The 27,159-nt window shown below is 36.8% G+C and overlaps 1 protein-coding gene across 1 annotated transcript in view; it reads left to right on the top strand.

Moving 5' to 3' along the window:
* The window catches only part of TMEM132B (transmembrane protein 132B), a 660,968-nt gene extending 635,874 nt beyond the window's left edge, over nucleotides 1-25,094 (top strand). Inside the window, exons 7-9 of the mRNA XM_051972617.1 lie at nucleotides 9,811-10,084; nucleotides 13,092-13,283; nucleotides 15,928-25,094. Coding sequence (XP_051828577.1) covers nucleotides 9,811-10,084; nucleotides 13,092-13,283; nucleotides 15,928-17,085 — 1,624 coding nt within the window. The 3' untranslated portion in view covers nucleotides 17,086-25,094. The remainder of the gene's footprint in view (nucleotides 1-9,810; nucleotides 10,085-13,091; nucleotides 13,284-15,927) is intronic.
* Nucleotides 25,095-27,159: the final 2,065 nt, after the last annotated feature.

The raw sequence follows: 27,159 nt of genomic DNA, 5'->3' as shown, positions 1-27,159 counted from the left end.
ATTTGCTTATTTGTGAATAAGGCCAGACTAAGTGACCATCTCTCTGGCTCGGAATCTATGGTTCTATGACTTGTCTTAGCAATAGAAGAATAAGCTGTGGAAGCTGATTCAAAGATACATTTTGCCTAAAATTACCATATTATTCACTCTTATGGATTAAGATGTGGAAAATTCTCTAAAAATGAAAAAAATTAGGAAATTAGGCTAGCTCTTTTCTATCTACATCTTGGCTGACTGACAATGAGGTTATCTTCTGGTCACTTAGTGACGTAACGAATAAAGAGCTGATCTTGGAGCTGGGAAGATTGACTTTAAGTCCCAATTCTGCCTCAGATTTGTTGTGATTCGAGGAAAGTCACTGAACCTCTCGGTTGCTTTCTAAGTCTATGATTTGTTGGCCTGCATTGCTAGAAGAACTTTTCTTATCTGGGAGTTCCTTGTAGTAAGAGATTCATAGATACAATTTCCTGTCTCTCTATTATTGAATGAAGGAGGAAGCACATCAAGGCTTATTAAATATCCAAGGCAGGACAGGGACCACAAGAATGTTGCTCTACTGGATGTTGGAACACTTCGAACAAAGCTCTGAGGGAATTAGAAGAAGCAAAAGTGAATAATTTGGTGAGCAAAGGCAAATAGCTCAGCTCAGGCTGTTGTCCAGCTTGGAATATGAAGTTAGGAATGGTGCTAGAGAAGCTAGCTGTGTACCTCAAAGATAGCCTAATTCCTAGAGAGGGAAAGAGGAATAAGATTGAAAGGGGAAGGCAAAGGAATGAGAAGAAGCATTTATTAAGTACCTATTATTTGCTAAGCACTTTACAATATTATTATTTTTTGATCCTTACAATAACCCTGGAAGGTTAGTGTTGTTATTTTGCCCATTTTACAATTAAAGAAACAGGCAGAGCGATTAAATGACTTAGTATCATAGTATCATAGTTTTAAAACTAGGAGGGACCTTAAAGGTCATCTAAGTCAACTCGTGCACTTTACAAATAATAAAACAGAACAGTGCCGTGCCCAGAACTACACAGATCATGATACAGCCAAATCCAATATTCTTCCTTCCTTCTCACACTTCCTCCCTCCCTTCCCCCTTCCCTTCTCTTCTTTCTCCTTTCCTTCCTTCCTTCCTTCCTTCCTTCCTTCCTTCCTTCCTTCCTTTCTTCCTTCCTTCCTTCCTTCTTTCTTTCCTTCCTTCCTTCCTCTCTTCACTTCCTTCTTTTCTTCATTTCTATTCAGCACATTACTTTTTCCCAATTACATGTACAATTTTTACATCCTTTTTTTTTTTTTTTCAAATTTTGAATTCCAAATTCTTGCCCCCCAAATTGTGAATATCTTTTCCAACATATCATATTACTGAGAGTGGTTTCATTCCTGTGAAAAAGGAAAAACTCCAAGAAGTTGAAAAGACATGGCCTCACAATTAGAATTTCCTTACTCTTGGAAAAAACAAAAGGTGTATTTTAGTAACCTTTTGGGGACAGAGATTTACAAAGATTCAATTTATCAGGAGATAGGATTTTAAAACTCTCTGAACCAAAGAGCCTCTGGAGGTGACAAAGAAAGCACTAGGAAGTGTTATTTCACATCAAGGAAAACTTGTATTCCACCAAAAGCAAGCTCATCGCCTCAAGGAAGGATTTTTAGGCCCACTCCAAAGGCCTTAATAAGATGTTAAGGGTCCAAAGAGACCATGTAATTTAATGGAGTTTGAATGATTTGTGGAAGCTGGGGAAATGTGGACCTGAACCACTGTGTCTTACTAACGGTATAAGAGCCACAGCTCTGAAGAAGAAATGAATGTCATTTATAACAACCTTGATTTAGAAAGGGCCACCTCAAGTTGGCCTCAATTACTGCCATCCTGGGTTTTCTAAAAATGGATGCTCTCTTCCTCTCCCTCCCCTGAGCATTGAGATGAGATGATACTGCAGGAAACTCATTGCTTTGGTTAGACATTCAATCCTGTTCTAGAAATATTTTCATACTTTTCATGGGTGGGTGAGCTGGGCCAGGTGTTAAAGATGCAAAGAAAGTAGTGAGACAGGTCTTGCCTTCAAGGGGCTCCCTTTCTACTTGGGAAAACATTTCTTTCAATTCAGCAAGTATGTTTATTTGAATGCCTGTTATGTGCCAGTTATGGTGGCAAGTGCTGAGAGCCAACAGATAAAACTTCCACTTCAGACACTTATTCGTTGTGTGTCCCTGAATAAGACACTTAAACGTTATTTGCTTCAGTATCTTCAGCTATAAAATGGGGATCGCTGCTAATACATACCTCTTAAGGGTTTTGTGAGGATCAAATTGAAATTAGATTTGTAAATTGCTTAAGCACAGTTTGTGGCACATAGCAAATGCTGTATAAGTGTTTATTCCCTTTCCTTTTTCTTGCTGACATAAAGAAGCTTATATCTACTGGGGAGAGGGGGGGTACATACATTTATGCAGGTAAGTAATTATTAAAATATATTCAAAGGATTATATTAAGTACATTGCAGAGTAATTTTGAGCGAGAAAGAGTGCTACCAATTGGACATTAGTAAAAGACTAATGCAAAAGATGGCATCTGATCTAAACATCTAGTTGGTGTGGTGGATACATCTCTGGTCCTGGATTCAGGAGGACCTGACTTCAAATCTAATCCCAGAAATTTATTAGATGGGGCAAGTAACTTGACCCTTGACAAGTCACATTTTCCATCTGGATGCATTTTCTCTGACTGTCCCCCTTCCTCTGCTCTATTTTCTATAGTCCTTATTTTCCATCTGGACTGAATTAAAAAATCAATCTACTACAAGAAGCCTTTCCCCCTCAGTGCTAGTGGCTTCCTTTCCTCCATGATTTATTTCTAATTAATCTCGTCTATAGCTTGTTTGTATGTTAGCTCCCCATTTAATTGGGAACTCCTTGAATGCATGGAGACCTTTACTTTACTTTCTTTCTCTGGTCCTTAGCACAGTGCCTGACAAATAGTAGGTGCTTAATAAATGCTTGTTCATTTGACTTGGGAGTTTCCTTGAGTATTTTTTTATCTTTCTTTTGTTCCAGTTACTCCTTTTTTTTGAATATTTTGGTATATTTTTTACTTGGCCCATTCTTATAGTGGAAGAGAGGCTTCTTGAGGATCGCCTCTAGTTTTGTCTCTATCTCCTTAAAGACTAGAACAATGCCGTAAGTATATTTCTAAGGCTTCACCAGGGTGAGGAACCCTCAATCTGGAACTCTGGGATGATGGCTGTATGTGTGAAGAAAAGGAATGTTATGTGAGAGATGTGGTGGCAATGAATGTCTGGCCATAGGAATAACCAGATAGTGTCTTAATATACCCATGGGAGGAAGGGGTCAATAATGAAAATCCACAGAGTTTTCTGTTGGCGTGAGCAGGAAGCAGTGGTCTCAGAATGAGAAATACCCATCTGAAAACTGAACTTTGGAAAGATTCTTTTTTAATCTAAGTTATATTTGGAAGGCTTAATGAAGTTGTTAGGGGAGAGGGGATTGCTTTCTTAAAAATAATGAATTCATTTTTGCCATTTCCAAGAGTGTTGGAGACATTTTTTTTCAGAAGGGATAAAAAATTTATAAAGCATCTTCTCTGCCTCATCTCAAACCCCTATTGAAACCCAGAAAACCCAATTTTCACTTTTTCTATGCTATTGTCCATCTAGGAATAACAAAATAATATAATTTTAGAGTTGGAAATGTCCTCAGAATCTGGGTAGTGCAACCTATATGTTAAAAAAGTAACCTCTATAATATACCTGATGAATTGTCATCTAGCCTTTATTAAAACCCTCCAGTGTGAAGGGAACCTACTTCTTCCCAAGACAGCTCATTCCACTTAAGGACAGCTCAAATGCTCAAGTAGTTGCTCCTGACATTAAGCCTAAATCTGCTGCTCTGACCCTTCTTCCCTTTGCTTCCTGTTCTATCCATTGGGGTGGAACAGAATGATTCTAGTCTCTTTTCTATCTGGCAGCTTTTCAAATAAATGGAGTCCAATGTCATTTTCTTCCTGAAGACTTCTTTTTTCTAAACGAAACATCCTTGGTTCCTTTCACTCATCTGAGTATGGCATAGACTCAAAGCCATCACCATTCTGATTGCTTTTCCTTTTAAGCTCTCTATTGTTTCTTCAGAAAAATTGGACCCCAAAATGAATGAATATAATACTCTAAATGAAGTCTGACTAGAGCAAAGTGAAATAGTATTATCATATAGCTCTTGAAGCTATGGTTTTCTTAATCAGTAAATGATTCCTTGAGAAGTTTTGGCTAACACGTTCACTAGGGACTCATATTGAAGTTGTAGACTAAAAACCTCTGGATCTTATTTTTTTTTTTAAGATTTTGAGATACTTTTCATCAATGTTTCCCCTTCTCACCCTTCCCTCCTCTCTCTTCTCTCTCTCTCCCTCTCCTCTCTCTCTCTCTCTCTCATATATATATATATATATATATATATACATATACATATATATGTATATATACATATATATTACACTTGGGCTCAAAAAAGTGAGTGTATGTATATTCTTGATATTTCTCTCTCTCTCATATATATATGTATATATATATAAATATATATTACACTTGGGCTCAAAAAAGTGAGTGTATGTATATTCCTGATATCTCTTTCTCTCTCTCTCTCTCTCTCTCTCTCTCTCTCTCTCTCTCTCTCTCTCATATATATATATATACATATACATATATATGTATATATACATATATTTTACACTTGGGCTCAAAAAAGTGAGTGTATGTATATTCTTGATATTTCTCTCTCTCTCATATATATTACACTTGGGCTCAAAAAAGTGAGTGTATGTATATTCCTGATATCTCTCTCTCTCTCTCTCTCTCTCTCTCTCTTTCTCTCTCTCTCTGTCTCCTGAAATAATTTTCTTTAGTTATATTTATTTCAATTACACCTTATTGATTTAAACCTAGTTTTCTAATCTGTGAGGTATTTTCTGGATCTCCATTTATTCATATACACTGTGGTAGCACTAGCTTGTAAATGAATGAATGAATCATTTATTAAGTACTTATATACAAAACATTATGCTGAACACAGTACAAATAAAAATGTAAGACCATCCATATTGTTAAGGGTTTATATTCTTATGGAGGGAGACATCTTTAATTGACATGGAAAGATCCCAGCATCCCTGGAGTAAAAGGCAGAATAGATGATAATGCCTCTTCAACAATTTCCATTGCTGATGACCCATCAGTTTCTGAGATCCAACCTATTTGGCAACTCCAAAAATTTTGGTGTCAAGACCTTTCTCTTCTCGTTGTCTAGTAGTTGTGGTGGTAGTGCCCATTGGAACAATTGAGACATCCACAGATGGCATAAGTATATCCTCTAGATTTGTATCTAAGCCATTGATTAAAAAAAAAAAAACAACAACCAGAGATCCCTGGGGTATTCCGCTTGTCACTCTATGACAAAACGCCCTTAATGCAACCTCACCTATTTCAGAATCTATTTAATGAGATTATTGTGTAGCCTAAATATTGCCATTTCTCCTCCTGTAATGAGAATAATATGAGATACCATATCAAAGGCATTGTTAAAATCTTTGTAAATCATATTTATATATGGCTCTCTTTCTTTTCACTTTTACTTCTTTCCTTTAGGTCCTAGTTAAAATTTCACCTTCTATAAGTAGTCATTCTTAGTTTTTTTTTTTTTAATGTTAGTACCTTCTTTCAGAGATTAGTCCTAGTTTGTTCTGTTTATAGATTGTTTGAACAAAATTCTTGTATCCCCAACACTTAGTACAGTGCCTTGCATATCATAGAGTTAGAAATATAATAAGCCAAATTCAATCAAAGAATGCTCCACTTGGAAAGGGACTTTCTTATCTTAAACTACTTCCCAAAGAAGTCACCCATGGTCTCACATATATCTAGGTAGTGACAAACTTGGAATGTAGCAGAAATAGTTTAACAATTTGGCATCTGAAAAAGAGCTGGTGGTTGTAGTGGACTACAAGTTTCACAAAGGAACTTACAGTGAAGTGTGATAGTCAAGGAACTTAATGCAGTCTCAAGGAAAATGAGTGATCCACTAAGTAGGCAGCTGATTGTCTTGATAGACTCTGCTGTACTAAGATTGCACATGGAAACTCGTGTTCAGTTCTGGTTGCCCCATTGGAGGAAGAACATTGATAAGGTATGATGTCCAAAGGGGGTTGGATAGCACAGTTGAGTTCAGGCCATATGAAAATGAGTGGAAATAATTGGGGATTGTTAACTTGAATCAGTAGACATGTGTGAAAAAAGACATAGTGAGAGACATAAGTGCCTTTGAGTTTTTGAGGGATCATTTTGCAAAAGAAGGGTTAAACTTATTCACCTTGGTCCTAGATGGTAGAACCAGGAGCCATGGATACTGAATGTACTGTAATCTAATGACATTAGCTTCTGTGTTGTTCCTCACACAAAACATTCCATCTTCCAACTCCATGAATTTTCATCGACTGTCCTCCATGCCTGGAACCATTTCCCTCCTCATTTTTACCTCTTGGATCCTCTGATTTCCTTTAAATCTCAGCCAGAATCCTACCTTTAACATGAAACCTTGTCTAATTAATCTTAATTCTATTATTTCCTATTTATCTTGTACTTACCTTATTCATGCACAGTTGTTTGCATGTTGACTCGCTGTTAGATTGTGAGCTCCTTAGAGGCAGGAGCTGTCTTTTGACTATGTATTCCCAGCCCTTAGCACAGTGCCTGGTATAAAGTAGGTGCCTAACAATTGCTCGTGGACTTGAATTGAAAGGAGACAAATGTCAGAGCAACATTTCTTAACAGTGAGAGTGAGCAGAAGGGGAGTGGGCTACTCTGAGAGGTCATGGATCCTTTCCCCTATTGCCCCCATGGAGTTCTTCAAGTAAAGACTGAAGATGACCATTCATCAGGTATGTTGTGATGCAGGTGCAGGGTGGGTCATATGACCAGGGTCTCTAAACCCTCTTCTGAGATGGAGAAGAGAGGGAGGAAGGAAAGCTGAATGGATGCCATACAGGTTGTGTGGGCCCAGTCTATTCATACTTTCTTTCAAATGCATGTCAGCTGTGTGATTTATAACAATATTTGATTGGAGGAAAATGATCACTCTTGGATCCATGTTAAATTACATAACAGTGCATCAGCTTACATAACAGATCTTGCTTAATGCTTTGATGGGCTGTGGATCTGAGAAATGCCTTTCCCAGCTTCTTGGTTGCTAACTTTATGATAAAACAATTTAAAGCAATGCCATTCACTTTCATAATGATTCTTCCATAACTAGTATTTCAAAGAGCATATAAAAGAGAAGAACATTACAAACATTTCAAAAAAGAGAAAGAAAAAAGAAAATCTTATTCAAACACCATCAAAAATAAGTGATTCTCTGCCCCTTCCCCAACTTAACTTTAGAAATGCTTATCATCTCAAAAATGAAGCATTTGGAGTCCATGAATTCCCCAGCATGGGGGCCTAATGAGGGAAACCAAGACCACCTGGTGTTTAAAATCTGATTTTCAGAACAGAATAAAAGCCAAATTGGAGCCCATCCTGCAGTGTAAACATAAAATGAATTAGAAAATGGGAAGGATGTGTTTGAGTCAAGTGAAATCTTTGTTCCACTAATGGGAATAGTATTACTTTCAAAGGCCTCACTCCCTGCTAAGGGCTGATTCTGATTTTATTATGATTCTCTGATAGTGGCTGAAGAATAAGAAGGGACTGGAAGAGAATAAAGACAATAGATAATCAGAAGTCTGTCCCCTTGGAACCAGGCAATGGCCAGCCCTGGGGGGAAGGGGGTTTGCTCGGTGCAAACAGGATTCTGAAGTTATATTCAGGGAAGCAGAAATAGGAAATAGGTACACAGTGTCAGAGAGAGTATCAGTGTCTTTATCTATTTCTGGGTTTTCTCGAGTGCAAGGAAACCCATCACTCTGGACCATCTGATCTTCTCCTTCTGCCCACCATAGGGTCTTTTGAGTTGGATCCAAAACTGATGATGGGAAGCATAGAGTTTAGGATCAAAGATTTTCAGTTAGAAAGGAGCTTAATGGTCATCCAGTCAAATCCTCTCATTTAATAGATGGAGAAGCTGGGGAAGTGACTTTCCTGAACTCACAGAAAAGAAAAATTAAAGATGCCAGCTCATATCCCCTAGCTTCAAATCCAGTATTTTCTTCATTGCATCTGAAGTATTTATTAATTTATATTTTTCAGCTTTCACTGACGTTTTCTTTTTCCCTCCAAAGTGGATTTTGAGGAACTACCTAATATAGTATTCTCTCTCTCTCTCTCTCTCTCTCTCTCTCTCTCTCTTTCTCTCTCTCTCTCTCTTTCTTTTTCTTTCTCTCTGTATGTCTCTCTGTCTCTCTTTCTCTCTCTTTCCCTCCCACCTTCTCTCTTTTTCTCTCTCTCTATGTATATATGCATGTATGGGTTTTGTGTAGATTTATGATTTTCTTGGGAAAGGAGAAGAAATGGGAAATTTATGTCATAGCAGACACGTCAAGGCATGATCTGCACAGAACTTCCTTAATCTAAGACTCTTTATCTTTCCATTGTAGCATTCTATTTCTTTTCTTATACATGGTAGGCACTTAATAAAATCTGTCAATGATAGTGATTTGAATTGAAGTGACATGAAGGGAGGACATAGCTGATAACTCACTTGTACAGATGATATTAATCTTGCTAAGTCTTTTCTCTCCTATTTTATGTTGGATAAAAATCTGTCTTCTCAATATTGCAAAATGTGAGCTTACAAGGAAAACCAAATTTTATCTACAAATAAGTATGAGTGACAGATTGGATTTGTTCAACTTCAGTTTCTGATATTGCTAGCTATATTAACACTGGCCAAGTCACTTAATCACTCTGAGAATCATTTTCCTCATCTGTAAAATGGGAATAATGATAACACTCATAACAATCTTACAGGGTTGCTGGGAGAGTAGCTGGTTAATACTTTTAAGCATTATCTAAATGTGATCAATTTATTAGTAATAATAATAACAGAATTATAACTGGAATACTCATTAAAGGATTTTCTAAATATTCTCAAGATGATCAAATCTGATTAAAAAATTAAATTACAAAATTCTTATAGAAAAAATAGTAACAACAAAAAACTAAGCTAATAATAGGATCTTACAACCATGTAATTAATTAGCTAATTAATAGCACTTTTTTTAGTTAGAATCCTTACAAGACTAGAAACTATGTTTTCTTTAAAAAATTATATTTTATCACAAAACTACCAAATTAACACACAAACTCTCTAAAAAGATCTTTTCTAAAAATAATTTATCTCTTGCTGACAAAAGGAAGAAGTTATGCTTTCACTTTAAAAACATGGTACCAACATAGTCCATAGTAACTGACTATATTTTTTTGCCTCTTACTGTTAATTTTATTTATATCATTTTTCTATTGTAGTTGTGTAGGATAACTATCCTACCAACTTTGCTTTCCTTTCTCTGTATCAGTTCATACAAATCTTTGAGATTTCTCTGAATTCTTCATGTTCTTGAATCATTCCTTGAATCAGTTTATATTCTATTACATTCATATAACCTTAATTTGCTCAACTGTCCCCAATGACTGGGCACATATTTTGCTTCTAATTTTAAAAATAAAGTAGTTAACATTATTGATTATTTCTGCATCTGGAGGGTCTTTTATGCTGCCAATAACTTAAACTTGCTTTCTACTATTCCTCCTGTAGGATCATGCTCATGTGATTGCTTAACTCATGTTTTCCCATGATGCTAATTTTCAGGCCTACTCGAGACAGTGATGATGATGAGGATGATGAAAAAAAAGGAAGAGGTTGCACCCTTCAGTACCAGCATGCCATGGTGCGTGTGCTAACACAGTTTGTGGCCGAGTCAATGGATTTAGGAGGCCAGCTGACCTATATGTTGGGCTCTGATTGGCAGTTTGACATCACCGAACTAGTGGCAGATTTCATGAAGGTGGAAGAACCGAGAATTGCCACATTACAAGATGGCAGGACCCTGGTTGGCCGTGAGCAGGGAATAACAACAGTGCAGGTACAAGAAATAAACAAATGCATGTATATCTGTAGCTAAAGAATAATGAGTTAAATAATCAAAATTCTTGAATTCAAATGACTTGAAATTCTTAGAAATTCACTTATTTAAGAAACATGAAATAAGGCTCAAAGCAACAGTGGGAAGAAAAATAAATCTTGAAACTCTAATTCATGCAAACCAGAGTAAAATGGATTTCAATGAAATCTTGGGCCAGCACCCTCAACAATAATGGCTAGTATTTATATAGATCTTACTGTGTGCTGGGCATTGTGCTAAGTGCTGCAATTATTATCTCATTTAATCCACACAATAACTTTGGAAAATAGGTCATTCTTATCTCCATTTTATATATGAGAAAACTAAGACAAACAGTCAAGTGACTTGCCCAGAGTCATACAGCGAGTAAATGTATGGATTTGAATTCAGGTCTTCCTGATTCTAGGCCTGATTCTCTATCCATTAAGTCACCTCACACATAGTAGATGCTTAATAAATTTTAACGGACTGCTTCTTTTGAATAGCTCAAGCACTGAGAATACCCACTTACCACTGATCACATTCATATGCTACCTTTTCCCTTGCTTATTATTATTGACTGAAAATCATGAACTTCATGAAGATAGTTATTCTTTTTCAAAATGCATGTACAACTTTATCACATATGTGTGAGTATGAACTGTTCAAGACACCTTTAAATCAATTTAGAAAAAAAAATCCTTTTCATTTGAGCTAAAACAAATTCTTTATATTCAGTACTGTGAGGGAGAATGCCATCTGGGTAATTGTGAAAAAGCCTGATTTTTAAATGACTCTGATCATTGTCACTTTAAGTTTTGCCCCTCTTTTAAGTTTTGCTGAAAGTTGTGCCATCAGAATTGCTTTATTTGGTCTAGTGATCTCTTCCTTGATTTCTCACACATAGTGGTCAACTAGAGGTTCACTGAGGTAGAATGATTTCTTTAGAGTATAAAACCTGAGAATCACATAATTTCTAAATTTGAAGGTGTCTCAGAGACCTGTATTTGAAAAGTACTCCCCTTCCCCAGAACGATGGTCAATCCATCGTTTTCTTGGGAATGTTTAGTGAGGGTTCCTTCCTTAAATTTCCTGTTATTTTCTTGATTAATTCTAATTGTGAGAATTGTGAGAAGTATTTTTTGGTAGGCATAATAAGTACTTAATTAATATTTGTTGACTGAGTGACCTGACATGAAGCCTGGATTTTCTTTTTTACAAATTCTTCCCTTTGTGACACAATCTGCCATCTCAAACCAAAGCAGAATATGTCTAAATGCCCTTCAAACACTTCGAAATAGTGATCCTAGAATCTTCCTCTGAGTTAAACATCCTTAGTTTCTTCATTTAATACTGTCAGAGTCTCAAGGATTTTCATCTTTCTGTGAATGCCATTAGTCTAATAATCTTGTTTTGTTCCAAGAAGCAAATATAATTAATTTTGTTACCATTAAAAACCTACCACTTTCCCAAGATTTTAACTAGCAATTTACTTATTATTATATCTCTGGGTGAATGAAAGAGACATTTATTAGACAAATTATTTTTTCTGAAGGCCAACTCTAAGATTTGTATTATGATTGGTAGAGGTAAGGATAGGTACTAGAACTGTGATGTGACTGATATGGGAAACTCAAGTGAGGAAACTCTACTGACCAAGGGAAATAGCTTCTTTAGATTGGATTGTCTCAGAGTGAGAGAGTCTTCACCTTTTTTGTATCCATGGAACCCTTTGGCATTCTGGGGAAGCCTATGAGACCCTTCTCAGAACCATGTTTTAAATAATTGAATGAAATGATAAATTTCAATTACAGATTAGAAAAAATAAAGATGCAACTATTGCTCTAACTACATGGAGCCTCTGAAATCTATTAATAAACCCTAGGTTAGGAATCCCTGCTCTAGGAATTACCTAGAATGCTGAGAGAGGTTAAGTGCTCTAACCTAGGATAATACAACTAGTTTATCTCAGAGTTGAGATTTGAAGCCAGGTCTTCTTGCTTTCAAAGGTTTCTCTTTATCCATTGTGTCACACTGCCTCTCTATTTATTTTTATCATCATTATTATTCATTATATATTGCTATTATTATCATTATTGTTCCTGCTTAGAGAGATGTCTGTAAAACTAGACATTGTAAAGAAAGTGGTGGATTACATTGATAGAGGGAATTTTTTCATTTGACAGTTTTCTTAGCAGAGAAATCACAAGTCCAATCCCGATCCTTATCTTATTAATATTGCTACTGTTATTATTATTTATAAGATATAGATACTTGTCATCCAATTAAGTCCAACTGTTATTACAGAAGGGAGCTCTGTGCTGGCTATTACAGAGATCAAAGGAAGAAAATGGGTTGCACTGATATCTTTAGGATGCTGTCGTTTTCTATTGGCGAAAGTAATTGAACAATTAGGAAATGCTTTTACAGACCATTTTGGCAAGTGCGTTCATTTAGTTGCAAATTGGGAGAACATTTTGGTGGAAACATCAATTATGGGGTTTAAAATGATTATGACAAAGTTATGATTAAAAAGAAAACATCAGTGATTATCGAGGTCTATTTTCCTGTCTTTGAGAGGCATCATTGACAGTGGATAAGAGGGTCAATTCTAGAATTGACAAGAACAGTATTCAAGTCCTGTCTCAGACACATACTAGATATGTGACTATGGAAAAAATATTTAACCTTTCAGTACCCATCAGCCACTCTAAAACTATAGGTTACAGAATAAGTTGCTGATATCGGTCAGTATTTCTATTCCTGGACTTCCCTAATTGCTAATGAAATTAATTATCCAGAACTACCCCCACCCCAACAAAATCAAATCCAATTCTGTACATTTTATCTTTATTTTTCACTAGCAATGTGGAGAGCTCAACCCTATAACCATTTATAAAATCCTTAGCTTGTGCCTGGATCTGTGTGTGATGTTGGGGAAGCAAAAACAAAGACAAAGTAGTCAATGTTTTGGTGCTTATTTTTTCAGGTCCTCTCACCTCTCTCTGACTCCATTTTGGCTGAGAAGACTGTCATAGTACTGGATGATCGGGTCACTATCACAGACTTAGGGGTACAACTTGTGGCTGGCCTGTCTCTTTCTTTGCAACCCAACAAAGGAAACAAAAGAGCCATTGTTTCAACAGCATCTGCTCATGATATGCTTCATGCCCCACAACAGGTAGGATTTCTTTCCCCAAGAATGCTTGGACCCATGGTAAATTCAAGATAACAGCTTGGAAAATTGAGAAACCTTATTCAAAATCTCCCAGAGCTCTGGGAAAGAAGGCTATGCTCCAGTGGAAAGAGCATTGGAAGACATATGTCACACCATCGCATATAGCTTCAAATCTTGACTGTCACTAACTTCTTTTTTTAATTTTTAAAATTAATTTTTTCCCCAACACCTTGAATGGCTGTGGGAAAATTGCTTCTTTTGTCTCAATCTATCTGCAAAATGGAAGATTAGAGCATTAGCATCTATTAGCAGCATTAAATCTGATCTTAAAAAATGCTAAATCATTTTACTCACATTGAGGTTTCAGTTTCTTCTTCTGCAAAATATGAGGACTAGTTTGCCCCTGTAGACCTTTCTAATTCTAAATCTATGATCCTAGAATCCTAAATGTCTTTAATCTTTCTGGGCCTTAGTTCCTCTCTCTGCAAAATGAGAGCATTGGACTCAATGGACTTCAGAGTCCTTTCCAACTTTAATTCTTTATGACTAGTTCCAGATCAGAAATGATCTCAAGAGAGGCCAAAGATTCCAACTCAGAATTACCTATGAACTTCCTATACAACACCCTTGATAAAGGTTCATTCGGCCTTTTAGGAAGGGGATCTCTCTCCTTCCAAGTCAATCAGCCCCTTCCACTTTAGGGGAGCACCAATCCCAGTGTCTTGGATTAAATTTCTTCTGTAAATTTACACATTTACTGCTTGGCCAATTGCTGTCAGGCTGGCTACCTGTTTATCTTCTCCAGTGAAAGTCTCCTGCTACAACATGACAGAAAGATTATATTTCTCTACTTTTGCCAAAGCAGTGGGCTTTTTTTCCTTTCAGTTTTTTATTCTTTTAGATTTCCTTTCAGGTTCTTTTGCAAGCATGGCTTATGTGTGCCAATTTGCTGTTGGTTTACACTATAATTATCTCAGGTCTAAAACACTCCTCTCATTTTCAGACTTTAAAACAGAAATACTTTGAAAAGGGAACCGTGAAAGAATCTTGGCTTTCAAGTACCTTAAACTCATAATGCATCCTTTTCTAAGTACCTCAAGTGAGCACCTACATTCCTTTTCCAACGTTGACTTCCTCATAAAGTCTGTTTAAAGTGGTATTTTCTGGAGGCGTGGGCTGATTAGTTGCACCTGGAAATGATTCTGATGCTTTGCCTGATATTTCAAAATGGGCTTTGCAAAGGTCAGAGCCAAATTCATTTATATGTCATGCTATAAATTAATGCAATTAAAAAAAAAAAAAACTATCCATTAAACAAATCACTGGATCTTTGTGCTAATGGAAATGTGTCTTTGTTGCTAACATTACTTTAATACAATACAAAAAAAATCAAAATAAAATATTTTCAAACAATCCAATAACCTCTAAAGTTCACTTCAGATACAATAAATGTATATTGTGCTTGTTTTTCTAATCTTGTAAATTAAAAAAAAAACAACACTTTACCAGCAATCATTAATTCTTGGATTATGTTCAATGATGGCTTGGTGATGCCCTTGGACTTTTATGATTTCAAGGATTTGGCAGTTAATGTCTCTTCATTAGATGAAATAAAGTTGTCCACTCAGCCAAGTCTTCAATCCAAGTGGTCCATTAATCAATTAATTGAGCAATCAACAAGTATTTAATAAATGTGTACTATGTGCCATGTTATATTCTAGGTATCGGGGCAGAAAGACAGAAATCAATCAATCAATCAATTAATATGCATCCATTAAGCATCTTTTATGTGCTAGGGATTCCACTAAAGAATGGAGATTTACATGCAATGAAGGAAGAAACAGTTCCTGTCCCTGAAAAGCTTACATAATACCAGGGGGCAACATGTTCCCATATAAATACAACATAAATACAGGATAATTTGAAAGAGAGTATATGTACTTTTTTTTTTTTTTTTTTTTTTTTGCTAAGGCAATTGGGGGGACTTGTCTGAATCATACAGCTAGGGTGTGTTAAGTGTCTAACACTAGATTTGAACTCTTGTGCTCTACCTAGCTGCTTATTTCATGTATCTATAGATAGGTAGATAGATATGCACACATATATGTATGTATATATATGTAAATACACACATTATATATATTATATATTTTCTTATATATCTATAACATATATCTATATTATAACTATCTATATCTATATCTATATTTATCTATCTATATATAGCTATACTTTTGTAGTACCCTGAAAGAGACAATATGGTATAATAGAAAGAGAGCCAATCTTGGGGTTAGAAATCAATTTTATGAGTATGTACCAGAAAGCAAGCTGTCTGATAGGAATAGAAAGACAAAAACAATAGAAGTACCTACCTTCAAGGAGATTATATTCCAGCAGGTTCAAGTCTCACCATTGACATATATATTAACTGTATGATTTTGGGCTTTTTATTTAAATTTAAGACAATAAGTTGCAGATAAGTTTTCTTTCTCACACCTGGCATTACCTATGCCAATGAAATGACAGGTTGGAATTTCCAATGCCAAGGAAAGCATAAGTTGGACCTGAAATAAATAAATGCATGAGTATATAAGTAATTTCCTCTTACTCTGATTATAATGTCATATTCTCTTTTCCTTTTCTTTAGGAAGCAATAGTCAGTTCTTGGCTTTTGTTCAGCGACGGCTCGGTAACTCCTTTAGATATTTATGATCCTAAGGATTTCGCCGTTGCCGTCACATCATTGGATGAGATGGTGGTGTCTGCCCAGCCAAGCCTCCAGTCCAAGTGGCCCATTGTGGTTGCTGAGGGGGAAGGGCAAGGACCGTTGATCAAGTTAGAAATGATGATCAGTGAACCTTGTCAGAAGACCAAGAGAAAGAGCGTTCTGGCGGTTGGGAAAGGAAGCGTCAGGGTAAAATTTGGGCAGAAAGTGGATGAGAGCCAAGGAAGCACCAATGACATTGAGGGTGTCAATCGTGAATATAAAGAGCACCTCAGTAATTCCATAGAGAGGGAAGGAGACCAGGAGAGGGCCATACAGGAATGGGCCAAACATGGTACTTCTTTTGGCCAGGAAGAAAGTGGCAATAAAAGTACGACTCCACAATCATCTTTTGAGGGAAAGGGGAACAAGTTTCTTGAGAATGGCCAACTCCAAAATAATGCAGATGGCTTCACAAGTTTCCCTACCCAAGTGGAGTTACCAGAGCCAAATAATCCCAGTGATCTTTCACTGACCTCTAGGGGATTAACAGATTTAGAGATTGGCATGTATGCCCTACTCTGTGTCTTCTGCCTGGCTATTTTAGTCTTCTTAATCAACTGTGTGGCATTTGCTTGGAAGTACCGACACAAAAGGTTTGCAGTGAGTGAGCAAGGAAATATCCCCCACTCTCACGATTGGGTTTGGCTCGGGAATGAAGTGGAGCTCTTGGAGAACCCCGTGGATATCTCCCTTCCATCGGAGGAATGCACCACCATGCTCGATCGTGGGATGCAGTTTGAGGAGAGCAACTTCCTTCTAAATGGCAGCTCTCAGTCAGCACTACACAGCCATCTCCTTAGTCCTGCTGATTATGTTTATGAAAAAGAAATAAAAAGTGAACCTCTCAATCCTGGCCCGAAAAGGAAACGAGTCAAGTTTACTTCATATACCACTATTCTCCCCGAGGATGGAGGCCCATACACCAACTCTATCCTTTTTGACAGTGACGATAATATCAAGTGGGTTTGTCCAGATATGAGTCTTGGGGATTCGCAAGAGTTTAGAGACTATATGGAAAGACTGCAAGACCAGATGTAAACTACTTTATTATGTTTGTATTCACCTTTATGCCTTCTGTTTTGGAATGATGGAGCAGGAAGTCCTGTCAGCAATAGGGGAGGATGAAGTTGAGCTCAAGTCGTGGAGGTCTGGATGGACCACTTCACATGTGGGTAGCAGAGCTATGATGGTTTCATTTGAAGCCAGGGCACCTCTCTTCAAAACCATGTGGTGGATTCTGGAAGGGCTTGGGGGGAAGGGGTCTAAGACAGCCATTTTTTGATACTGCCTGGTACTAGCACAGTGCTAATACAAATAAACTCCGACCCCACGGGACACAATGTGAGATTCATGGCATCTCATGATGGACAGCCGTTTGGAATTAGAGAGGACCTGGGGTTTGATTTTTTTTTCTATTCCTAGTCCTTTGTAAAGCACAGTGGACATTTCCTTACCCTTGGCCTGAGAATAGACATCTTTGAAAGATAATTGAATGTAGCCATTTCATTTTATTTGTGATGAGCCGTGCTCATGGTTTTTTATATACATTTATACCACCCCTCCCCTAGTTCACGTGGCCTCTGGGTTTCTTTTAGACAATGGAAGAGAAGAAATCTCAAATTTTCCTTTTTGGGGATTCTTTTGATTCATATAAAAATTTAGTTCCTTGTCTTTGCCATGCTGTTTATGCTGTGTCCATCTGGATGCTGATTTTCTCCATGTTTTAGCTTTTAGGGACAGTCCCTAAGAATCTCATCTTCATCTTCTTTTCTTCTTCCTCTCTGGAATCCCTGGTGGCAGGCTGGGGGGTGGGGAGCACGTCCTTTGGCATCTTTCCACCTAGAGCTTGAACAATTTGGAGAGGAGGGGATATTAATGGGGCATTAGTCAGTTTATTTTCGTCCCGGGCAACTGGAAATTAATGGGAAACTAGGGGCTCTATTTCATAGAGGAAAAATGTCTCAATTAAAACAGCTGTATTTATATAAGCACGCTGTGGTCAACACATTTTATTATCCAAATGGAGATCTAAAATTAGAACTGATATATGCAGAAAGAAAATTGCCTAGGAAATAGCAGAAGATTAAATTCTCTGTGTTCCTCCTCCTCACCCGGACAATAATTATTATTATTAATAAAAATGGTATTCTAATTTAGCAATATGTAGAAATCCATCCATACAGTGACTTGGAAAAATATCCATTATCATAATTCTGGAGGAGACAAAATCTTTGGAGGATGTGCACTGAGGGAGAAAAGGGATGGGTATTGTTCCAAAAAATCATCAGAAAGAAGTGACTATTCCCTAGTTGATGGAATAGTTTTTATGATCAAGCCAAATAAACAAACACAAGGGTTGGGAATAGAAAGTGGCAAAAGAAAAAGGAGACAATGGGCCATCTCTCTATAACTTTTAAACAGAAAAGAAATATCACTGGAAGAACAGGATGGTTGATCTTCAGTCAAAGGAAAATTTATTCTACAGCAGGGAAAATATGTCAAGGTCTTTATTTTATTTCTGCAGACACAGGGCAGAAACTGGACTAGAATGACTTCTCTTGGGAGGACTTTCTTGAACCCCTGTTGTTTACTAATGACATAAGCTGATCAAGTTGTCTAGTCCACTTCTCTCTTTCTAGGTAGGCTGAAGGCTGATTGAGACATCCGACATATAGGATTAGTAGTCTTATTTTTGTAGATTTCTAGGGACAGAGACTCCACAAAGTCCCCCTAAAAACCTTCCAAGGTTTAATCATGTCTGCTGTCAAGAAGGTCTTCCTTAATTTCATGCTTCCAGGATTATGGGATTTAATTATACAACATACTGGGTACCATGTAGAATAGACAGAAACCTACTGGAAGAGAAACTTCAAACAAATAATGCATGAAGCCAGCATTCTGTGGCTGTTGCATTTGTGCTCAAGATCAGAAGTTTGGTAAAAATGTGAAAGTCCCTTCCTTTTGGCCAAAGGATGAAATTTTGTGACTCCTAGACGCATTTGCTTTAAAAAGAAAACTCAATAAGAAAGAAATAAGAAAGAAAGAAAAAAAGAGTATGGAGAAGAAAGGATGGGGGATTCTTGAGTATGGCAAGGGCTGTTTATGGAGTTATAGTCCCTATCCAATCAAGTAGGTAAATTATAGCAGACAGACATCATGGTAAAGTGGAAAAATAGTGGCTTTTGAAGTTCCAGGACCTGGTTTCAAATCCTCGCCCTGTTTTTTTTATTATGAACTGGGGCAAATAATTAACTTTTTTTTTTGGCCTCAGATTCTTAATCTGTACAATGAAGGGAATTGATCAGTTTATCTTTAATTTTCCTGCCAGTTTTAATTCAATTTATTGAGTCCGATAGATTTTTAGAGTCTTTTAAAACAGATTCTTCAAATGAAACTAGAAGAAAATTTCATTTCTTTTACTTTGAGTCTCTTTGCCTGTCCTAAGCATAAAGAAGGTAAATTATTGAAATATAAGGGCCTAAACTGAATCAAGAGTGGGCTGAGCCTCCCTCTTCATGCTGATAACAACAGGATTTGGAAAAGTAAATTAAATTAAAAAGGCGCTCCCTTTTGCACTGAGAACTGTAGTTAAATCAGTTTGCAAATTAAGAGCTTTTCCAAGGAGTAGGAGGGTACAACAAGAAGACAAGCACAAAGGTCTTTAGAATTTGGCAGCTATAGGAAACAGCATAGAAAAAAGTCACTTGGATAAGGACTAAAAAGCCAGAGGTTGGTCTCTGTAATAGCCTTTTATTGTTAATTACAAGAAATGTGAGACCATTAAAAATACATTGGAATACTTCACTCAGCCACCCCCAAATCAGAAGGAATTTGTGGGCTTTCCCTGGATAATATATCTTTTCATTTTTTTTTTTGTTTAATTTTTGAAAGATTGGATCTCCCTATCTTGCCCATGCTAGATATGTACCCATGGGCTTGGACCCATTATGAGTAGTCAGCACAGAAGTTTTGACCTGCTCTTTTTCTGACCTGGGCTGCTTTGCACCTTCTTAGCAACCTTGCAGCTCCCTGTTCTTGGTGCTTCATACCAATAATGCCAAACTTATTATTAATGCTGAAATGGCTTAGTTTGTTGCAATTCAGCATCCCCTAGGAAGAAGCTTCCTAGCCTCAGCTTTAGTTTCCTAGGCAGCTGGTATTGCAGGTGTGTCCCATCATATTCCACCCAAGGTAATATTTAAGTAAGAGACCAAGAGACTGTCCAGTTGTCTGCTGATGGTCAATTGGTTTTTAAATAGTGTATATCTTTGATATACTTTATATTTCAGTCATATACAAGACATGACTAATTTGATCTGTTCTACTTGCTGATTACTAAAGGCACCAGGTTAAAGAAAACAAAATCCTGTTCTGTCCATAGTGTCCTTATTTATCTAAAAAATTATTTAGATAATGTAAAGGAAGAAAAAAATATCATGAGCTTTTATTAAAATATCCTGGTGATTGTGGAACTCTATAGAACTGGCTAGAGAAAGTAGTTAGACCAGAAAAAAATTGGAAGTAATTGCTGCTTCTTTGAGAATAAAAGTTTAGATTTACCTTCACATGACTTCACACAAGATACTAGGCTCCTAAATTCACAGAATCTCAAGGGTTAGGTGAGTGGATCGGGGAACAAACAAACAAACAAAAAACTTCACAGAATTCTCAAATCACAAAATCTCAGATTTGGAAAGGATTTCAACAGTCACATGTAAGCCAATTCAGACTGGAAAGGGATTCCCACTATAGCATACTTTAAAATGTTCATCCTTCTTCCATTTGAAGACATCCAGTAGAGAAATTGAAAGGGTCACCGTATGTTAAGATTGCCCATTTCACTTTGGGATGGTTCCCATTGTTTGAAAATTTTTCCTGACCCCAACTATAAATTTGCTGCTTTATAATTTTTCCATATCCTCCTGAGTATGCCTTCTTGGCCCAAGTAGAACGGGTTCAAACCCTTATCCATATGAGAGTCCATTGCATATTTGAAAACAGCTATCATGACTTTCCCATCCCAATCTTCTTTTCTACTTTCTTAAACTTTTTTTCATCCCCCATCCCTTCTCCCGTTACTTATTTGATAGAAACTCAAGATTTTGGGTGGTATCCTCTGGACATACTCCAGCTATGAATGTCTTTCATAAATTATGAAAGCATTGAGTCCAGAAGTGACCCAAGTACTGTAAATATAGTTGACCAGGTCAGAGGACAGAGATATATGCCCATCTTTTTCTATATCATGCTTCATTTAATAAAGACCCAAAACACATTCACATTTTGGGCCACTGGTAAGTTAACTGCAGAGTCCCTAAAACAATGGATTTAGAGCTAAAAGAGGCCTTAGAAATCATTTCATACAATTCCCTTATTGTATAGATGAGTAAACTAAAAATTAGAAATTAAATGATATATCCAAGATTCTAAAGGTGATAAATAAGGAACAGAGACCAGATTAGAATCTACAGTTTCTGATTTTAATTCCCATATTCTTACCACTATGCCATGATGCATCCTTATAATGAAATCCATCCTTGAAATAGAATCTCATCTGTTCCATTTTATTGTTATTCGACACATTGATTAAGCACCTAATGTTTGACAGACACTGACCTTGGTAATCTGGATACAAACTCCAAAATTAAACAGTCTTCTCCTTTGAGGAACTTAAATTCTGTAGCATCACCAACAAGATATTGTCCAATGAGAGAAAATCTACTATTCAATTTTTAAAAAAGCTTTTTTTGAATGCGTATTGTCTACAAGGCACTGTGCTAGATTATGGGATACAAAGACAAAAATGAAGTAGTCCATTCCCAATAGGAGTTTAGATTCCACATCCATTCTATAGTTTCTTCATGTATAAAATGAGGGAGTGAACTAGATGGCCAATGTGGTCTCTTCCAGCTCTTGATCTATTACTCTATCAGTCTTCCTGACTTCCAAAGATAGTTTGTCAGTCATTCATTCAATTAAGAAGCATTTAAGTACCTACTGTGTTACCAGCAGCATGCTCGATTATTTTGTTGTTTAGTTATTTCAATCATGACTGACTCTTCACGACCCCATATGGGATTTTCTTGGCAAAGATACTGGAGTAGTTTGTCATTTCCTTTTCCAGCTCATTTGGGGAAACTGAGGCAAATAGAGGTTAAGCAACTTGTCCATGTCATACAGCCATCAAGTATCTGAGGCTGGATTTGAAGATGAGTCTACTGACTCCAGGTCCAGAATTCTATCCACTCTTCTACCTTGCTGTCTTGATATACAAACCCTTGAAAATGAAATAATTCCTCCCCTCTATGAGTTTATCATTCCAAAAACTCATCACACTTTTAGATAACTCTAATTATCCATCTAATTATCTCGCTCTCTGAAACTTCCACCTTCACTTGCAGGGTCATATGCAATAAAATGACATACCCTGTAGCAGATGTAGACACTGAATTGAGAGCTAACATAGAAGCAAGAGGAAGTGAACTCCTAACTTTTCCAGTGAGAGGACAGTCATCCCATTAGAATGTAAGCTCCTTAAGGTCAGTTCCTGGGTTTATTTTTATACTCCCAGGGATTAGTACAGTGCCTGGTACATAAGGCTTAACAAATGTTTGCTAGATTATTGATCTACAAATACTTAGAAATTAAACCAACAAAATCAACAAATGAATACCTAAAAATTAAAACCAATCTTTTTCATGTTATTTTCCCCCAAAGATAGTATTTCTCATCTAGGATGGAAGTACGGAAGCTACTCATGACCACTAATGAAGTGATTCCAATGTTGATATCTGGTTTAGACCTGTTTTTTTGTCTCTCCTCAAGCAACCTGGTGCCCCTTCCATTTCCTAGGGCTTACCATGTTGATGGTGGGTATGGTGTGGAAAGTTGAGAACTCTTGACCTCTTGAACTCAAGTGATCAACCAACTTTAATTGCCCTAATATCAGAGCCCACAAGGTTCATAAGTATTCATCACTAAGCCTGGTTTAGCATGGTTGTCCTACAACTAAGGCATAAGAATGAGAAATAGAAAGGGAGGGAAACAGGAATATTTCCTACAAACCAGAAGTCTGACTTTCCTACAAATTTAAGAAGGGATTTGAGAGCAATTTGATTATCATATTAGATAGCAAGGCAACAAGAAACTAAAACTCTTCCCCCACCTTTTCTTTTTCAAATTTTAGGGCATAAACAGCACCTCTTCCATTTGTGTATAGAATCAGAAAAAGGAAAACTGCTTTTGGGAGGATTTTCTTTTCCATAACAGCCAAACTAGTATAATGGAAAGCAGAACATTTATTCCATTGATATGCCTGTTTAATAATCCTTTTTTCATCTCATCTTTTTTTTCAGTCCCTTTTGGAGGCAATTATGCTTAAAAATTTTACTAAAGTAGTTGTAAGGTCATAGATTTAGAACTAGGAAAGACCTTAGAGGATCTTCCAGTCCAATGGCAGCAAATTCACATGCAAATAAATCCCTGATGCTTAGAGAACCACACATTAACATCATCTATGTTGCACTGTACTATTTATTTTTGTTAAACATTTCCCAGTTACATTTTAATCTGATAATGACTGCACTGGAGACTTTTGAAGGTTTGAGTTTGATACCTCTGATCTTCTAACCTTCTTATTTTCCTAAAGCCCAGAGAGTTGCAGTGGGTTGTTTGTGTGTATGCACACTAGTTTGTGTGTTTACACACCTACATGCATATATGTATTATGTAAGCTCATGATATACATATACACATATGTGTGTAGGAGGTAAGATTTGAATCCAGGTACTTGAATCCTACTGCAGAGCCAGCACTTCCTGCATTGCCCCCCCCCCCATAGATCTTATGCTTCTGATGCAAAATGGCAGTCAAAGAATCATACTAATTGATGATGGAAAGGATCTTCAACAACATCTGGTTCAACATCTTCTACAGATGAGAAAAATTAAGATCTAGAAAGCCTCAGAAACTAACCCAGTCAGCAAATGGCTGTCTTCTTACTAAGGGGTCTCTTTACTAAACATCCACCTCCACTTACTATCCTTCCTACAACCGTGCATTGTCTAACTATCCAATAGGATCTTTCGGATCAAACAAGGGGCACTTAACCTGACTTATCCATGTAATGGAAAAAAAAAAAAAGCAATGAGTTATCTCAATGTTTGACTCAATTCTCTAGTCCACTGTGTGTGTGTGTGGGTATAGACATATACACATGGCTTAAATGGTAAGTATGCAGAGAAACAGATCATCTAGCAAAGTATTTCTCAAAGCCAAGCACCATTTTATGGAATAGTTAGAGAGGAAATGTGGCATTAGGAGTAGAGTGCTAGACTTGGGATCAGGAAGACATGGGTTGAAATTCCCTCTCCAACAACTTTGTGACCCTGGACACACTATTAGATCTCTATGAGCCTCAGACATTCATTTTCTAAGTCATAGTGGTAGTCCATATGCATTGAGGAAGGGAATTTCCCCTGTAGGAGCCTACCATGAATTGGTTGGAGATCTACATCCTTCCTGTATAATATATTATATGAATAAATACTTACATAACCTATGAGGTATTTTAAATGGACAATGGTACAATTATGCTAAAAGCATACAGTAAATGTTTCTTTTTTTCTTTTTTTTTTGAATTTAATGCACAGAACATAGCAAAGATGCTAAAGGGTATATTGGAATGAAAGCATTTGGAGAAAGTAATGTACAAGGCAGCAGGTTGACTGTGTATATACATCAGCCCTTGAAATATTTAAATGGAAGAGGTAAACTGACAAGTTACAGCCTCTTGAAGTGCAAGAAATTCAACAATTCTGATCTGGAAGGAAAATAGTTTTTTTTTTAATTTTTGGTTGGGGTTATTGGTAGTGATGCTGAGGTCTTTAAACCTCATCTTTCATTGTTCTCTGGAATTTGTTTTTGCTTCCTCTCCCTCCTCCCCTTGAAATATTTCAGAAATAAAGTTTTCCAATATAAAGGTGTCTTCTAACCACAGGGTAAGTCATCATTTTTAACATGGAAATAAACATTTAAACATTCTTCAATTCTGTTTCATTATTTTAACCATAAAAACGTTACCCTTTTATTTCAGCCATTTGTAAGGATGACAGGATGCAGCCTATAATGAGAAGAGACAGATTTTTTTTAAAGATGGCGTGAAGGTCTCCTCACCACCTGCCCCCCTTTTCTGCCAATTGGAATAAATAGAAAAACAGTCACTGACCATTTCAAGAGCCTGGATAGAATGGATAGTTAATCCTAGGGTTTTACTCTCTGAGTTTCATTCTCTGCTCTTTTGTAGAAGGCAGGGGGAAGGAGCCATCTGCCAGCTGGGTTCCATTAGGATTTTCAGAGAATAAAAGTAATAGAGAGTATGATCTAGTGCAGGGAAGACTGGGACAGGAGGAAAGGAGATCTGTGTTCAAGTCTTAACACTGACATGTACTAATTACAGGCTGATGCACACGTCAATTTTCAGAAGTCCCGGCGGTTCTCAAAGATTGTTAGTTAAAGGTTGGGACAATTTGCAACACTGGAGGTTATTTCCACACTGGGAGTCTCAGATTAAATAGCATAAAGATAAGCAAAATGATTTGCACATTTTCATTTCACTGGATCTCCACAGTGTGAGATTGGTGCTATTTTTATCTTGCTTTTTACACAGAAGGAAACTGAGTCACAGAGAGAATATGACTTGTCCAGGGCCATAGTGTTAAATAAGTATCTAAGGTGGAGTTTGAATTCAAGTCAAGACGTTTTTAAATCTAGCACTCTCTAACTATACCAGTTTACCGCCAATCATTGGTAATCATGAAATTTAAATAAGTTTTCTTTAGGGAGCCAAAAGGAAAATTAATTTCTTTATTTTTCGGTCTGTTTATTCATTTAATTTTTGTTTCTTGTCAACCCTGGGCAATGGGAGCTGACTTCCTTCAGTTCTTTTTTCTGCACTAATAATAATAGGTGAAGAGAAAGAAATGAAGATATTTTCTGTCTCCTGTGGCAAAACTGGGTTTTCCCAGTGGCCTCTTCTCCAGACCAACCAACCTTCTAAAGGACTCTATGGTTGAATGGGACAACCTACTGGTAGGGTCATCCTTTCTTACATCTTCTCTTCTGGCTCCATTCCTAAAATGTTAGCAGGTCTTTTGTCAGACTGAGGAACATGATCATCTGGGAAGTCTTCAGAGCAGAAAGAGTTCACACATTCATTCAATATACTTTTACTCAGCACATATTATGGGTTTAATAGGGTCCAGTGTATAGAATGCCAAGCCTAGAATTAGGAAGACCCAAACTCAAATACATCTTCAGGCACTAACTGTATGGTACTGAGTAAATCATTTAACTACTGACTGCTATCTGTAAAATGAGGTCAGTGGTAAGACTTATCCTCCAGCATTGTTCTGAAGATTAAATGAAATAATAGTTTAAAAAACACTTCATGCATAGTAGGCTTTATATAAATGTTGAGCTGAAATACAACCTCTGACAGTAATGTGCTGCATGACATGGACGGTACACTTAACACCTCTTTGCCATCTATAAAATGGGAATAATAATACCTACCTCCCAGGGTTTTCTGAGAATCAAATGAGATATTTATAAAAGCACATAGCACACAGTAGGCTTTATATAATTGCTATCTATCATTGTTACTCTATGCTGCCTGTGGAGACAATAAAAAAAGGAAATAAAAAAGAAAGAAAATAGTAACAAATTCTACTTACATTCCAAACATTGTCATAAAACATATATTTGGGACCCCTGCAGGTTTCTGAAAATTGTTCATAAGGTAGAAACTGTCATTCTCACTGACAACTTAACTTAAAGTGTTTTTTTTTTTTTTTTTGCCAAAATAGCTATAGAATCAGGTGCTTTCTTTCCATCATAAGATGATCATCCTTCTCCTCGAAGGAGTTTGAGCAAACGATGAACCTAAGTTTTCAATCTAAAAAGAGAAATGTCTCTGGCAGGCCTTGAATAGTTGGGTACGTTGTAATAGCTCCCCAAAGCTCAGTCTGTTGTTTTCTCCCATCGTACAGGTACTGAGCAAAGAAATGGATGTTGAGACAAAAAATTGTCTCCATGAAATTCAAGCGGATGAAC

This window comes from Antechinus flavipes, chromosome 1 (genome assembly GCF_016432865.1).
Source record: "Antechinus flavipes isolate AdamAnt ecotype Samford, QLD, Australia chromosome 1, AdamAnt_v2, whole genome shotgun sequence".
Classification (NCBI taxonomy): Eukaryota; Metazoa; Chordata; class Mammalia; order Dasyuromorphia; family Dasyuridae; genus Antechinus; species Antechinus flavipes.
This window is presented reverse-complemented; position numbering and strand designations above follow the sequence as displayed.